The following is a 17427-nucleotide window of genomic DNA, read 5'->3' on the forward strand; positions in this document are numbered from 1 at the left end:
CTAGAAGCCAGACTGTGGCTGGTGTTTGCTCACAGGCTGCTGCGGTCAGAGCTGCTAGACCAGGACTGTGGATATACTTAGACACTCAGGATATGACCTGCATGCTGTCTGTGAATAGCCTAGGCTGGGAGCTACTGCACAGAAGCATTGAAGGCACCCCGGGTTGCACGGCAAATTGTGACAACCGTTCACTGGTCTGAACTGCACCCTGGAAGATCATAGTGGGATGGAAAGGAGATTTTTTTTCCTCCGAATCTTTATTTTTTTCTAGCCCTTGTTGATTGGACAGGGGATTGCTAAGTGTATTTGTTGGAGTTTAATAATAATAATAATAATATGTTGTTGTTAAATAGCAGTGGCATTTTTAAATATTGCTAACGATGCTTAGGCACTTATCTTTTTTGGAAAAGTCAAAAATGAACTGAAACCCAGGCAAGTTCAATATTCCTTGGCTTTATAGAACGGAAATCACGAAGCGAAGCAAAAATTGCCCCAACATTGTACTTATTCATATAGTTTCAAATATTATTCTCACTTCATTATTCCAAGTAGTACAAAATGTACCTATTCAATCTTCATCCCTCCCTAGTATCTGTAATTAGTGTGAATCATCCTTTCTCTTACTCTTACCTCAACCCCCAGCAGGGCAGCCCAGGTTAAACCTCTCATTAGTGGAGGAATGTCAACTCTGGCTTCCTTCCAGACTTGATTTTTTTTGTATGGATAAGCCTGCAATAAATAAATAAGTAATATACACTACTTTCTTGAAACCAACAAGATCCTTCCTTTAGGAAAAATTTCTCTACCACTGGACTCAAATACAGTAAATCTGCTTACACTGTTAATTAATGTATATAAATTTTACAATCTAAAAGAGGTGCATTCTTCTCTAAAAGACAAGGATTAAGCATTCACTTTTATTGCTTCAGATAATCCAGTCCAACACCCTTTTTACAGGAAAGAAAGTGCCTTTCATGTTTTGTTACATTTGAAAGGTTTAAATATAAGTAATGTCTGCAGTTTCTAATTTCTTCTGCATTAAGTATTTCTTTTCATAGTATATATACCTGACTTTTTAAAAAATGTCTCAGAGTTAGTGCAATACTTATTACAATGTGTAAAAAAAATCAGAATGAACCCATCACTTATCTCATGATAAGTTCTTACACACATGCCACACGAAAATGTGTACAATCATATTGCAGAGAAACTTCAAAATACCATGCCATAAAAATAAACCTCTCCCACCCCCACAGTGATATCACAGTACAGACTAGTACTGTTTGAATGTGCAAGTAGAGTGTTCAGTCAAGAATGTGCATTGCAAAAGTGTTACTGACCTATCTGAGGCTACATCACTCACATTTAATTCGGTAGCTGTGTGCACTGCCTACTGCTGTTAGAAAATATATGAGATGCTTCAGTGTCTTCTCTCATATGCAACTGTCTTAATAGTAATGATTCAGATTTCATTTTTATTTATATTTTTAAGGCCTTTCTTATTGTAGGGATTTCTATAATTGCCTCTTCTTTTTGCAGTTTCTCCTAACTCCTATTTTCCCTCTTCTCTTGGATTCACTTGTGCATCTACTTCTCTTCTATTTTCCTCTCTCCTTACTCTCTCACTTCTCTGCTTGCACTTGCAATTGCTTAGTTCTTCAGAAATCTCTAATTAATTAACTGAATCAATTAATGGATAATTGAGATTATTGCAGTACTGTTAAAAATCAATACCTTCAGTAGTCTGTCAAATAGAACAATTCTGTGTAGCTGGTACTCTGTGTCCCTCTCTCGGATGATCAGAGGAAGATTGGCTGCTGCAGATAGCTCATTATTACTGTTTGAATGGGGTAAATTTGACTGCCTGGAAGAGAGGGAGAAAAGCAGTGAAGCCTGGCTAAACAATAAATGCGATTAGATGTAAAAAGAAGAATGTATACTGGAAAGTATTTTTAAGTAAGAAAACAATTTTGAAAGGAGATCAAAATGTCAAAATCAGCATTTGTGCCCTCAGTGCTATATATTAAATACCAAAGTCAAGATTTGCAAGACCAGGTAACTAAAGCTTCTCAGTTCACATTTAGACACTTAAATAAGCAGACCTATTTTCTAAAGTGCTGAGCAGACAGCAGCTCCTGATGACTTCAGGAGTCTAAATAGGATATAGGAGGTTAACACTGGATTTCTCTTTATGAAAACCTTGGTCCAGTTGTGTAATGTTCCACTATAATACAAACCACCACTCAAAAATAATTAATGCTATTATATATACTTACTCATCCTCAAGCAATGGATAAAATGCTTCCCCACCAACATCTTTCAGTCTCTGGAATTAAGATTAAAAAAAAAAAAAGTATTTAACATCAAAATGCTTCTCAGTACCTTAATGGGTACAGTTAGAGGAATATGAAAAGTGTTACTTATAATTAGTCACTTTTAACTGTTTGCACTAATATTTGCCTAAATATTAATTTAGTTCTGATTAAGAAGGAATGCCCACCCTTAAATGATAAGTAGCATGCAAAATTTAATATGACGACTCTTAAAAATCAATGGAAGCTACTGTGTTTACACTTTGAGCAACTCTGAAAATTAATCCTGTTCACATAACCTATTAGTATGTGGGAATGTTTAATGACATCTGAGACATTCTCGGGAGGGTTATAGGCAGGTGAGACTGGATTTAAAGTCTGAAGTTTATAGACATCTTCAGTGCGACGTGCTTAAAGTTTAATACCATCTTCCCTGCAGTGTTCTGTTATGCAGTTCAATCTCTAACTTGAGGGTATAGTGCCATCTCCCCTGGGGATTGACAGAGCAGTTCAGACTCTCAGTTCATTCATCACTGATCCTTTTTTGATTACAATCATTGTGCTCTTTTCCATGAGTTATGTTTGGAAGATTCCAAAAGATAAAGATAAAACTTTCAACTAACACTGCAAGTTTGGTTAAGAGATTAGCAAGATTCAGGCTAGTATCCTCTCAAAAATGAAAGCTCTGTATATTTATCCACTACTGCATTTGGATAGGCATGGATATTTGATTTTGATTTTATGTGCCAAAAATTCACCCCACTATAGTTGCTGCATGTTGTAATAAAACATTTCTCTGGTCAGTTTTCACGTATTAATGTAAAATAGTGCAGTTTTGTTGCTTCATCAGCACATTTTTATGTGGAGTGCACAGACTTGATTACCTCATGCTTCATTTCCTGTAACACTCTAGAAATTAAAGGGATTCAAGCCAAAATGGACCAAAATTCTGAGCTATCCATTTGTAACATCCATTTAATTTTAGTATGACATCTTCCCCCAAACTAATACTTTATTATTTATTATTTATTGCTTTAAATACAAAATACCAATTGTACAGCGTTAACATAGAACTCTACAATAAAAACCACATGTGAACGAACACGTACACTGACAATGAGAAAAAAATATATTTCAGTAAGAAATATGGTAAAATCTGGAAATAGCAGTCACTCAAAGCACCCTAACAATAATGTGATTAGTTATTGTTTAATCAGTGTGGTTTACTAATGGAGGTGAAACAGAACTATATTCAGTAATTTTGAGGGAGTCTTTGAGTGATATCTTAAAACCAGTTGCCTAACAGCTGCAGATTCATTTCAAGTTTCCAAAGACTGAGGTTAAACCATGGGAAACCCAGCAACCATAGTAAACATGTTATTTTGTAAAGTTGGCTCATCTTAGATAGAAATGAAACTTCTGAAAGATGTATCATCTGAAGTAAAAATAGATTACACTCATTCTTTATTATTAACTTAAGCCACCACTGGATGTCACAATTACCCAGTAAAAATATGGCTAATGCAATATTATGAACTGAGTATCACAAACAAAACCAAACCAAACCAAATTCAGTAATTTCTCCCAGACAAAATGGTTTCTTTTTTTATTTTATATGTAATTCAGAATCTAATTAACTTTGGCCAAGGAGTTTTCTATTGGATCCAGAGCCGGAAAGTGTCCAGTAGGGACTGCCTGAAACGGTATTTTGAAAGAACAGCAGCACTTGTTCTCTTACATTCCTTAAAATATTAATTGTTTCTGCAATTGAGTTACAAGCAGCGAAGAAGGTATAAAGTATTGTTTTAGCCACGTTGCTTTCAGGATATTAGAGAGAGAACACGGATGAGGTAATCTCTTTCACGGGACCAACTTCTGTTGGTGAAAGAGAGAAGCTTTTGACTCACACAGTGCACTTCTTCAGGTCTGGGAAATGTATGCAGAATGTCACAGCTAAATGTATTTAGTAAAACAGTAAAATGCATGAAGCTATGACACTCTGAGTACGTTTCCCAGCCCTGCAGTAAAGCTCTGTAAGCTCGAAAGCTTGTCTCTCTCACCAACAAAAACTGGTCCAATAAAGGTATTACCTTTCCCACCTTGTCTCTATAGGCAGCTGGGAATACATTTTGCTTACATTTCTGAGCTGACACAGTGATAGTATCACAGTGGTGTCATCTAGGAGGGAACTTCTATCTCGTCCTCGCCCAAAGCTCTCACCATCTTCAAATAAAAAGCTTCAAAGAGAAAGACAGAACACCAATTCCTGGTTATTTTAAAGGACATAATATTGCATAGTCAAAAAAACCAGCAAAATTTTACATCAGCTGTTTAACAACGAAAATAAAACACTAACTCCTAGAATTATACTGTACCGTACTCCTAACTACATTGACTGCATTGAAAAGCTAGTAATATTTAAATAATTCTGAATGAAAAAAAAATCTTACTTCTCATGTTCTCTAGATACTGAACACATATCAGAATACCATTTACAGCTCCTTCAAAGTGGAACGGAATGAGATTAACATTCCCTTTTGTTCCTCATCCTGGCACAGACCAGGATTAACAGGGGGCAATATCCCAGCTTCTTGTATCGTGAGGGAAGCGGAAAATAAACATCTCTGTCATTCAAACGGATCTCGTAAGGTGTTTATCTGTGTGGCTGTATCAGGGTAATTCTTCACTGCTATGGATACGTCCAAATGAGGGTGATCCAACAGAATGAGTATTTTAGAACATACTGTACTTAGCTGATTTTCAAGAAACTAAGTTCACCTGGGTCTAGGCAGGCTATGGGCACAGGTGTAAAGCTCCCACCTTCCACACCAGAAGTCATGGGTTCAAATCCTGGGAGCACTTGGCCACGTAGTTTTTTTTTTCCCCTCTGTGTTATACAGGACGTAGGTCAGACTAGATCACAATGGTCCCTTCTGGCCTTGGAAACTATGAATCTTTAAATACCAGGTTCTCTATTTGCTTCTCACTAATGAGATTAAATTAGGATCTGTCCATTGAATGAAGAAATATTTCATCTTCAGTATAGATATTAATGGGACTAATTAAACTCAGAAGCAGAAGTGTGATTGAGAATGAGAGTGTGTATGGAAGAGAGAGAAAGAGAGAGAGATTACAATCCAAATAATACAGAAAGTTATTTAAATAAGTAAAAAAAGTGACTAAAAAAAAAGAATGGAAGTGTGTTTTAATGGAGGCCACCTAACATACAAAATGATTTTCATCACAAAAATTCTACTGCTTAAACACACATTCCGCCCCTCCCACTCACCCCCCGAAACTCTGGAAATTAACAGATAAAGAGTTGAGTCAGTTATCTGCTGTCATATAATCACTCATAAGAACAGCCATATTGGGTCAGAACAATGGTCCATCTAGCCCAGTATCTTGTTTTCTGACAGTGGACAGTGCAAGCTGCTTCAGAGGCAATGAACAGAATAGGGTGATCTTGAGTGATCCGTCTCATCATTCAGCCTCAGCTTCTGGCAAATGGAGGTTTAGGGACACCCAGAGCATGGGTTATGTCCCTGACCATCTTGGTGGACCTATCTTCCAGGAACTTATCTAATTCATTTTTTAACCCAGTTATACTTTTGGCCTTCCCAACATTCACTTGCAACATGTACCACACACTGACTGTGCACTGTGTGAAGAAATACTTTGCATGTATAGTTGGGATTATTTTTTCTAATTTGTGTTATTTTGTACTTATTACTTTGCAATCACTAAAACTTCACCCATCTCATGCCACCAACCAATCTTAACTTTGTCATCTTCTTTTGCTCTGCAAAAATAAATATGCTGTTGGAGATACACAGCTGATTTTACATATTACTTAAATACCCAATCCTGTAATCTGATCTGCATGAGCACAGGGCTCCACCCACTTATATCACATTGTAGGACCAGAGCCTAAACATATAGCAAAGATTTCAACAAGGATATGGTTCCAGGGTACATTAAGTTATGTCACAATTCCATAAATCCTCTACAGTAGAATATTATTTTATGAAAAGAAAAAAAAAAGATTGATCTCTGGTGAAATGTGTTGAGTGTATGGGATTGTAGGTCTATGTAAATGTAAACAGAACTAGCAAGTTTTTATTTTAATTTACTAAATTGCATGGCAACTAGATATGCAGCTTTTTGTACTGAGAAATGTAGCATCATTTAGTGCTATGGTATGCTGGAAATGGATCATTTGATTAAGAAATGGAATCTTACAGCCTGTTGATAATTTGTATTTTGAACCTTCCATATACTATTGCAAATTTTTCAGAGGCAATAGTAAGTGTGGGTGAGTGGTATAAAATCAAGTGGGATAACAGTGAATGATAGTAGCTTATATGTGGAAGTATTGAGGCTTTTACTATTACTCAGGATGTTGTTTTCAAATTGCTCTCTGAAACTAAGAAGTTGGAACTTCTAAAAACACCAAACTTTTTTTTTTTTGGTGGGGGGGGGAGGGGAAGAACGGGACATTACACTTCTCTGTCCACCCCTCTCCTTATGTTTCCATCCCCAAAAGTGTTTTCCTTTCCTTACTTGGGAAGCGTGCAGATGGGTGGTTTTGATCGAATGATTTCCTTGTTGACAAGTTCTTTCTCCAAGTCTCCTCCAGCCAAACACCAGAGATAATATACCTCTTCAATCGATCTTTCTGCTAGGTAATCACAGTCTTCATCTATTAACAGAAGCCAAATTAAAATGAATTACAGCTTTTTAAGCAGTTCATGTTTTTCACAATCATTCTAAACACATTTTAGTTAGAAAGAGATTATTAGATGTGAAAGGTCATATGGCCTACTGCAGAGTTAGAAGAAAAGCAATCTTCCCTTTGCAATATCTAATGCAAGGCTCATGGGAAGACAAAGGCAGCTGGACACACTCTAGGGGTGTCCTGCATACAGAAAAAAAAGTGAAAGAATGTCTGCCATTTCATTTGGTGCCAGAAAACTGAGCAAATCAGATAAGAACACTGAGCGAAAGTGTGTTTTTTGCTTATTTTACCCATAATTCAAAATGTACTTCTCTTCCACAATACAAAGAGCTAAGAATAAACAGCAACGATAGAACCAGTAATCCATGTTTAAAAGCCTCAGTTTACCAAAATATTACATATGCAGCACACACATACTGGTACTGGCTTCAGCTTTAATTTTAACAATTGTAACTTTAGCTTCACAACATTAACAAATAAGAATATCTAAAATAATAAGAAACTTCTGAGCTTATCGGAAAGGGTAATGGCAGCCCATTCACTGAAGTGGGGATTTCAAACAAGGGTAAAAGAAAATCCCATCTCTTTAGAACATACTGTAAGGTAAATGCAAATTTTTGGTATAGACTTTTATAAATGTACCCTCTCCCACACAGATTGTGCTTTATAACAACTGACAACAGCCTATGATTTCCAGTACTTCCAATACCCAGCTGCCTATGTAAATTTTAATAATGGAGCTATGGCCAACCCTCGCATGATATGTCCAAGGAGCCCTGTCTGCAAATGACCACATAGTAATATGAAAAAAAAAAATAAATCAGCACCTAAACCAGCTGAAAAACATCATAAAAACTGCAGATCAAGGACAATGAATGGGTGATTATTACAGAGGATGATGCATAAAATGAACAAAGAACACAGATCAGAGATACCCTCCCTCCATCCTCTAGTGCCCCCACAGACACATAAGCACTTAATACTACTCTTCTCTAACCATTAGGAAACAATACGATCTTGCTACAAGAATGTAATATTAATACTTTAGCAATCTGTAAACAGAAAAAAAAAGTAAATTCCTTCATGTTCTGTACTCTACAGGCAGCATTTTATTTATTTCCCTTTTCTCTCTGCCTCACCCTATCCCTGCTACTCACTTTTACCTTTACACAGCTGAGTGATGTCCTCCGGAAGAGTTAAATTAGCACATCTCAGAGAGGAGGAGAACAGACTGGCAGGTTTGTGGAAGCATGGGTATATAGAGGCCACTTCACTGAACACATTGTCACACAGTAACTGGTCTGGAGTTGGCCTTGAGTAAAACATTTTAAAAGTGCAAAAAAGAAAAGTAAGAAAAAAAAATGTAAAGCCCTTTTAAAAAAAATCAAGCTAATATAAAAAAATCAGAAGTGGTAAGATCATGGACTCTCATATCACCAAAGAAATGTTCTTGTTAATCAAATCAAAATGCAAAGCTTCATATGGCAATCAGTTCACTGTGAGCAATTTTATTTACAATAATCCTGTATATTCTACATCATACAGCCTATCTATGACCAAGCATTCTTATTCTCAACCGAAGTTAGGCTCTTCTGTCTTTAGTGAAGATATAAACTAATTAACAAAGGTAACACAATGAGACAATCCAGTGTTCTTTTGGTCATAAATGAACCTTTTTTCACCTTTAGTTAGTGAGTAGCTCTATGCTGTACTTAAAGTGTTTTTTTTTTTTAAAAGAGAGGTCACTCATGCCAGTGCATTAGAAACTGTGAGATAGTATCATTTATTGGACCGATTTTGGTTGGTGAAAGACACAAGCTTTCAAGTTTACACAGAGCTCTTTTTCAGGTCACCTGAAGAAGAGTTCTGTGTAAACTTGAAAGTTTGTCTCTCTCTCACCAACAGAAGTTGGCCCAGTAAAAGGTATTAACTCATCCACCTCTTCTCTCTAATATCCTGAGACCAAGAATTCTACAACACTTCAAGCAACGGCACGCAAGAATGTGTTTTGAAGTAACACCAATCATGTTGGTTATGGTACAGCTACAACAACACCTCAAATTTCCAGAGGAAATCAGTAAAACCTGTCAATTTAAGAGTGACTAAATAGTTTACTTCCAAACACCAAGATTCAATCTTGCTTGCAAAGATGGTCTTTTTTTTTTTATTAAAATAAAAATAATCAGGAGTCCTGATTCAAATAACTCATTTTTAGACATCAAGCAACATAAATGTGCATATTTCCCCAAACAGACTTGATTAGTCTCAGTTCTGATTAATTACCCATAGTGCTTCATCTTACAACACAATTGTTCCAAATATTTTTTCTTGGAATTTAAAAAAGAAACAATCATATACGGTAAACAGCTCTATTGGATGGTCATTTTTGGTACTGTTCTGTTTAGTCATGGGCTGGGAAAACACAAGCCTGTTTGGGAAAAATTACAGCAACAGGTGCTATAATTCTGGTTTAATCTAACAGCATGTGTTCACTTTTTACTCACAAGATATTTTTGCAACACATATAAAAGCAATGTTAAATGATGATGGAAAGTAGTACAAAGGTAATAAATCGATGCATTACTATGTAGCTGAGCATACATGGATGCACTTTTAAGTAACTCGTGTCAATATTAATACAGAATGCAGTTCAGCTTCATCTAGTTAATTGCTTTAGGCCCAGCAGAATTATTCAATTTATTGTAAATCTGGATTGAATACTTACCTTTTGGAAGGTTGAAATGTAAGGAATTTCTTCAGTAGAGCAATGGCATTTTCAGGAAGTCCCTGGAACATAAAAGGTAAAAAAATATTGTCAACAATTGATTACTACTACACTGATCCAGCCAGCCACATAAGTATACATGAAACTTTATAAGTACATAAGTAGTTTTACTGAAGTCAACGGGACTATATATATACTTAAAGGTTTAGCTGGATCAGGGCATAAAATGTTACAGCTATTCTGTCATGAGTATAGTTTTCAGCTTGGACAAAATGTTCTAGAAGTCAGAATTAATATATGAAAGCCAAGATTTTCAAAACTGACTAGTGGTTTTGGGTGCCCAATTTGAGAAACCTTAAAAACATGGGGCATTCTTGCCCCTGAAAAAATCATTCCACCCCTTTATAGTTTCTCACCCTGGACACCCCAAAATTGAGCCAACCACAATAATAGAATCATAAAATTCCAGGGTTGGAAGGGACCTCAGGAAATCATCTAATCCAACCCCTTGCTCAAAGCAGGACCACTCCCCAATCACTAGCTGCTTTTGAAAATCTGGACTCAGCTGTATAATTATATACCAATAGAATTATTACAGTGTCACAGATTAGCTCCCCAGTCATTACAACACCAAAAACAGATTTTAAAAATCTGCACCACTTGAAGACTGGGTCGTCTACTAGTGTATCATGAGAGTCTGAAAAGTATTGTCTACATTTTATTTGGATTGTCATTAATTTTGGGAAAGGATGGAGGTCTTCTGAATACTGATGGCCCTATGCATGTCAGTATCTAAAGTCTAAAATATCACTATAAAAAATTATGGAAATCAAAGTAATCAAGTAAGTTACAAATCTTTTGGACTGACAACTTCAGCAAAGAAGAAAAAAGAATGAGTCCAATAAAACGTACAAAACAAGTCATTTCAGTTAAGAAAACACTGAGCAGTGGACTAATTCACCAACCTTAATAATGTCCAGACAACCATGTTCTTCAGCTAATACGGTTACAATGTCATCCACACAGCCTACAAAATAGAACAGTAGGAAAAACAAAGGTATAATGAGAAAGTGGTACTGTTTAAAAAGACACAGAAAATTTCCTCCTTTCCCCCCCACCTCAATTTCTTAAAGTATTTATTTGACTGATTGGCTTTATGTCAAGTATCAGAGGGGTAGCCGTGTTAGTCTGTATCCAAAAAAACGAGGAGTCTGGTGGCAACTTAAAGACTAAAATTTATTTGGGCATAAGCATCTGAAGAAGCAGGTTTTTACCCACAAAAGCTTAAGCCCAAATAAATCTGTTCGTCTCTAAGGTGCCACCGGACTCCTCACTGGCTTTATGGTGACTCATCACAATAGCATCTGAGAACTTTACAATGTCTAGTTTTTTTTTCCCTTTAAAAATAGGAATCCCATGAAATACCTTTGGGGACCATAACATATTAAGTTTATGGACCACTGTGGGAGATTTACCACAACTCTTCTGGGAACAATAGACAGTATGTGTTTGGGAGGGTGGTTAAGGTGAATCATTTAAGCTGTAAACATCTCCAGAGAGAAACCACGTCCTGGGAAAGCTTGCATATACTGGTTCAGATTGGGTTTTCCAGAGACAAACAGGGTTTTGGCATAAAAAGGCTGTTTTTAAACTGACTCAGGGCCTTCTTTCTGATCCTACAAACCAAAAGGACCTGCTACCCAATGCGGGCCTGGATCCTTGAGGAAGGATTGGACGGGCTTTGGCCTCCTAGAGCTCCACAAGACTGCCTGGTCCCTCCTAATATATTTAGTGTGTGTTTAAGTCTGTTTATTGTTTTTATTATGCTTTCTTTGTAATACTTTCACCTTAAGAATAAATGTGCTTATTTAGAAAGAGCTGTGTGGTAACTTGTCACTGCCCACAATACGCTGTTCATAATCCTCAGTGAGAAAGCAAAGCACAGGTGCTGGCCTTTAAGCAAATTGACTTGCTGAGGATATCACAGTGTAAGGCAGGGACCTGGGCTGTCTGAAAACCCCACTCAAAGACAGGTAAAGGCTAGAGACCTGACTAGACACTCCTGGAGTGGGCCATGGTGAGGAGGAATATACAGGTACATTCTGAAACAGTGATAGCTTCCATGGGTTTTATTTTGTGATCAAATAACTATTCAAAATAGTGAGAGATTTAGAAAGAAAACAATTTCCTGAAGAAAAAGGATATTTGTGTTAACAGTAGTTAACTTTACAGGTACTGCAGACAGCTTTAAACCAATTTAACATGCATCCTCAGGTCTCAATTTGAGGACCCGCCTCTTTTCCCTCACACTTGATAGTTTCCAGGTCAGTGTGTCGCAGCACTCCCACCTTGCTGTAGGTCTTTCTTTTTAAAGAAGCTTGAATGGCATTTCAAAAACTATTAAGCCTTTCTATTAGCCCCATCTCATTCAAATAACACCTACACCTCCATGTCTACACACGGCCAACAAATTAAAAAAAAAAAGAAGACAAAAAAAAAAAAGAATCTAGAACTAGCAAGACATGCTTGTCACTGCCTGAACAGTTATCTTTCCATTCAACCCTTTAGCTGTTTAGTGTCTTGCATACTAATATCTTTGGCACAGAGACTGTGTTCTTGACTAGTTTATATCAAATAATAAATAACCATCAGAACCGGCTCCTCTTAGCAAATCCTCCTCTACCCCACCATTCAAAACTCATTCGACACACTACAAGCACAATGCTCCTTTGCTGTGCATATCTGGCACACAGTTGCTGCTACTCCCCTATACCAGGTCAAGTGAAGCTGCTAGATGCCCGTTATCTTTCCAAAACTGCATCTCCAAAATTAATCTGTCTTAGGCACATGCATCCTGAGTTTACGTATCGCCTTGGTTACAGATTTATTTGGGAACTTAGGAAGACCGGCATTGAACCCTGTAGTTACATTTAGGTCACTCACCTAATGTAAGCAGAAGTTTTAGTTTTTCAGCTATATCCAAGCTCTGGAACAGTTTTCTACCCTAAATGGAACAGAAACTTATGTCAATCCGTCACAAGTACATGCCCTGTGCAACCCTTAGTATATGTAAAGAAAGTCAGAGTCAGCACATAGATTTCAGAGCTCTCAGAAAAGTTATCTGTTAGACAGTAAGCAACTCTCAACCTTAACTATAGCAAAGCTATCATTCCACTATCATGACCATAAGATTTATTTATGTTTGTTTACCTTTTGGGGGTGGTTGTTTTTTAAAACTGGAAGTAAATTCAGGGAGGTACTCCTAATGAGCTTTCTTAAATGTATCTGATTTTTTTTTAAACTCAAAAAGAATAGGATTTTAAAACACACACATTACCATGGAAATATTGTGTAATCTTTCACATCACTGCGAACAACTATAATTTAGTTTTTAACGTCTAAGACAAATAGTCATAGTTTGCTTTTATATAGTGGCTTTCAACCAATGTTATTCCCATTTGACAGATGAGGAAGCCATTCAAAGAGGCTAAATAACATGTCTGAGGTCACAGAGCAAGCCTAGCAAAGCAGGAAACTGAAGCGAAGATTCCTGATTTCCAATGGCTTGTTCTAACCATCGGATTTCACTGCCCTGACCATACAATTCAGATAACTTAGATTCTGTTTAATGTAATAAGATTAAAGACAAACATTTTTACTGTCTGAATAACAGAACATTATGATCTTTGTGATAAAGAAGTCCAATTTATCATGTATAGCTAGTGAAAACTAAGTTACTGAAATTTATCTGAAGTCCAATTTATCATGTATAGCTAGTGAAAACTAAGTTACTGAAATTTATCTGAAGTCATGGAGCCACAGGCAACATCTTCTGTATAAATCCATGACACCATACAGGAACTCAATTATTTGGTGACAAGATGAGTTTTCCCAGCGTTATGCTCCAATAGTAAGCATCATTAGTATCTACTGAATAGTTATTGTTAATTTAACCATTACTTGCAAAACAGCTTTTCTTGAGTTGACATAGGTATAAAGTGAAAACACGTGTACACAAAATTCTTCACTGAGTGTCATATAATCAAGCACACAAGAATTACTCAGTAACATACCACACAAAGCTCAAATAAAATAATACCAAGAGACCACACATCTGATTTAGGGCCAGAGGGCAGCAGCTTCTCACACTGAGTGTGATCACTAGGTTTGACAAATCCCTGTGCAATTACTTCAGGTGCCAGGTATGATGGGTACCTATAACAATGCAACAAGAGGTAAGAATTTGTACATTAAGACATTGTCTAAACTAGTAAAAAAAAGTTCTTGTACTAAAAAAAAAAAAAAGGGATAAAAGCAAACTCACTGAAAGTGCACAGCAACTTAGAATGTCCCGAAAGCACAGCAGGTCAAACTTTGCAGACAGAGCCACTGTAATATCCAGTATATGAAAAATCCATTTTTTTCTTTATACAAGTGTTGTTTGTGAGCAGGAGTGAATGGTGGCAAGATTTTTTTTTTTTAAAAAGTGTTTTACACAACAGAAAAAATGTTCATTAAACTTTACCATATGCTTGCATTTAACCTAATATTACAAGTGCTTTTTCAGTATGTATTCTTCCTTGTTTATTTCTTTATAATGTCAACAATTATATCATTCCCAATATTTAGTACATAGCCATCAGACAACTTTTAAGTTAGTTTAGCAACAGATGGAAAATAAACCAAATAAAAAACAACAATGGCCTCAACAACTCATCTTAAATTTTTCTTCCATTGAAAGCTTGTTCAGTATGAATCAGCCATAGATGGTACAATACTTAAAACGGAGAAGTCAACTTTTTTGGGGTAGAGAGGCCATAGCTGCTGACGTTCGTCGCTTCAGAAGCCAAAGGTCCGTTAGTTAAAAAAATGTCCCAAAGATTACAAAGCATCAAAAGAAGCCTGACTATAGGAGCCAGAAAGTTACTGAAGTGACAAAAAGAGATACATATAGAGGAAATTACTAATAAGGACACAGGAAAAAAAGCAAGGGAGCAACAGAGAATGATCCCGTAAAACTTTGAGGACCAATATAATTCAGAAGTTGAAGAAACCATTCTCTCACTTACAGGGAACTACAAAAGATTTTGAAACAATAGGTTCTTGGAATGTTTTGGGGACAACTTCTTGTTTCAGAATGTGGAAAAAGCAACTGGGGGGCAGTCCTCCTCATGCAAAGAGAAAATGGTTGCAATCTGAAGGTAGAGGACAACAGACAAATTGTTAAAGATGAGTCCAAAAGAACAGGGACAGTATGTGGGGACAAAATCAGAAAAGCTAAGACAAAATGAATTACACATACCAAGGTGCATAAAAGAAGTTATATACATATATTAGAAGTAAGAGAAAGACAAAGAAAAGCAGAGGATCACTACTTATTGAGGAAGGAGAACTAATAGTGGACAATACCAAGCTATCTTTTTCTTACACATGGGCATATCAATACATGAAACATTATCCAGGAAAATGAAGTGATGAAGTAACATGCAAAACAATAAAAATGAACCAAAATAAATTTGCATATGATAAAAACATAAATTTTAGGCAAGTTAAAGGTCACTTAACTCTTAATATCTAAGGATACTTTCAGAACTAGAAATTGCGGTTTATTTAAGCTGACCAACTGGTTTACAGTTAAAGTATTTGGCTAAATGGTGGTGAATATATGTGGGATTTGCCTTGCCATCAGAGTTACTCTCTAAGGCTGAAGTTTAAAATTGTATTGTTAATTAACTTTTTTTTAAACTCTGTTTGAAAAAATGATGAAACTGTGGTTGGCTGACAAAGGAGGTGCTGTTGTCATCATGAATAGGTTGGAATATGAACAAGAGGCTGCTAGGCAGCACTCCAACACCAGATTCCACAAGCCATTACCCTCTGATCCCACTGAGGGTTACCAAAAGAAACTACACCATCTACTCAGGAAACTCCCTGAAAAAGCACAAGAGCAAATCCGCACAGACACACTGCTAGAACCCCGAGCAGGAGTATTCTATCTGCCACCCAAGATCCATAAACCTGGAAATCCTGGATGCCCATCATCTCAGGCATTGGTACCCTGGCAGGACTGTCTGGCTATGTAGACTCCCTCCTCAGGCCCTATGCTGCCAGCACTCCTAGCTATCTTCGAGACACCACTGACTTCCTGAGGAAACTACAATCCATTAGTGATTGTCCTGAAAACACCATCCTAGCCACTATGGATGTAGAAGACCTCTACACCAACATTCCACACTAAGATGGACAACAAGCCGTCAGGAACAGTATCCCTGATAATGTCATGGCAAATCTGGTGGCTGAACTTTGTGACTTTGTCCTCACCCATAACTATTTCACATTTCGGGGCAACGGTTACCTTCAAATCAGTGGCACTGCTATGGGTACCCACATGGCCCCACAGTATGCCAAAATTTTTATGGCTGACTTAGAACAACGCTTCCTCAGCTCTTGTCTCCTAAAACCCCTACTCTACTTGCACTACATTGATGACATCTTCACCATCTGGACCCATGGAAAAGAAGCCCTTGAGGAATTCCATCATGATTTCAACAATTTCCACCCCACCATCAAACTCAGCCTGGATCAGTCCACACAAGAGATCCACTTCCTGGGCACTACAGTACTAATAAATGATGGCCACACAAACACCACCCTATACTAGAAACCTACTGACTGCTATACTTACCTACATGCCTCCAGCGTTCATCCAGACCACATCACTCGAGCCATTGTCTACAGCCAAGCTCTACGATACGATTGCATTTGCTCCAACCCCTTAGACAGAGACAAACACCTATAAGATCTCTATCAAGCGTTCTTACAACTACAATAATCATCTGCTGAAGTGAAGAAACAGATTGACAGAACCAGAAGAGTACCCAGAAGTCACCTACTACCGGACAGTCCCAATAAAGAAAGTAACAGAACGCCACTAGCTATCAGCTTCAGCCCCCAACTAAAACCTCTCCAGCGCATCATCAAGGATCTACAACCTATCCTGAAGGACGATCCATCACCCTCACAGATCTTGGGAGACAGGCCAGTCCCTGCTTACAGACAGCCCCCATACCTGAAGCAAATACTCAACAGCAGCCACACACCACACAAAAAAAAACACTAATCCAGGAACTTATCCTTGCAACAAAACCCGTTGCCAACTCTGTCCACAAATCTATTCAGGGGATACCATCATAGGACCTAATCACATCAGCCACGCCATCAGGGGCTCATTCACCTGCACATCTACCAATGTGATATATGCCATCATGTGCCAGCAATGCCCTTCTGCCATGTACATTGGCCAAACTGGACAGTCTCTATGTAAAAGAATAAATGGACACAAATCAGACGTCAAGAATTATAACATTCAAAAACCAGTTTTGGAACACTTCAATCTCTCTGGCCACTCAATTACAGACCTAGAAGTCGCAATATTACAACAAAAAAACTTCACAAACAGACTCCAATGAGAGACTGCTGAATTGGAATTAATTTTCAAATTGGACACCATCAAATTAGGCTTGAATAAAGACTGGGAATGGATGGGCCATTACACAAAGTAAAACTATTTCCCCATGCTTATTCTCCCTACCCCCCACCCCACAGTTCCTCACATTTCCTTGTCACTTGCTGGAAATGGGCCATTTTCATTA

General features: G+C 37.3%; 1 protein-coding gene across 2 annotated transcripts in view; it reads right to left on the reverse strand.

The window, feature by feature from the left end:
* Positions 1 to 17427, reverse strand: part of TBCK (TBC1 domain containing kinase) — a 185875-nt gene that overhangs the window by 116736 nt on the left and 51712 nt on the right. For both annotated transcript variants that reach the window (XM_030564512.1, XM_030564511.1), the window contains exons 6-15: positions 13849 to 13990; positions 12719 to 12779; positions 10741 to 10802; positions 9776 to 9837; positions 8214 to 8362; positions 6876 to 7014; positions 4450 to 4549; positions 2277 to 2326; positions 1735 to 1864; positions 631 to 729 (exon numbers count right to left, since the gene is read on the reverse strand). In XM_030564512.1, the coding sequence (XP_030420372.1) occupies positions 631 to 729; positions 1735 to 1864; positions 2277 to 2326; positions 4450 to 4549; positions 6876 to 7014; positions 8214 to 8362; positions 9776 to 9837; positions 10741 to 10802; positions 12719 to 12779; positions 13849 to 13990 (994 nt within the window). The remainder of the gene's footprint in view (positions 1 to 630; positions 730 to 1734; positions 1865 to 2276; positions 2327 to 4449; positions 4550 to 6875; positions 7015 to 8213; positions 8363 to 9775; positions 9838 to 10740; positions 10803 to 12718; positions 12780 to 13848; positions 13991 to 17427) is intronic.

The sequence above is a fragment of the Gopherus evgoodei genome, chromosome 5, assembly GCF_007399415.2.
Source record: "Gopherus evgoodei ecotype Sinaloan lineage chromosome 5, rGopEvg1_v1.p, whole genome shotgun sequence".
NCBI classification, from domain to species: domain Eukaryota; kingdom Metazoa; phylum Chordata; order Testudines; family Testudinidae; genus Gopherus; species Gopherus evgoodei.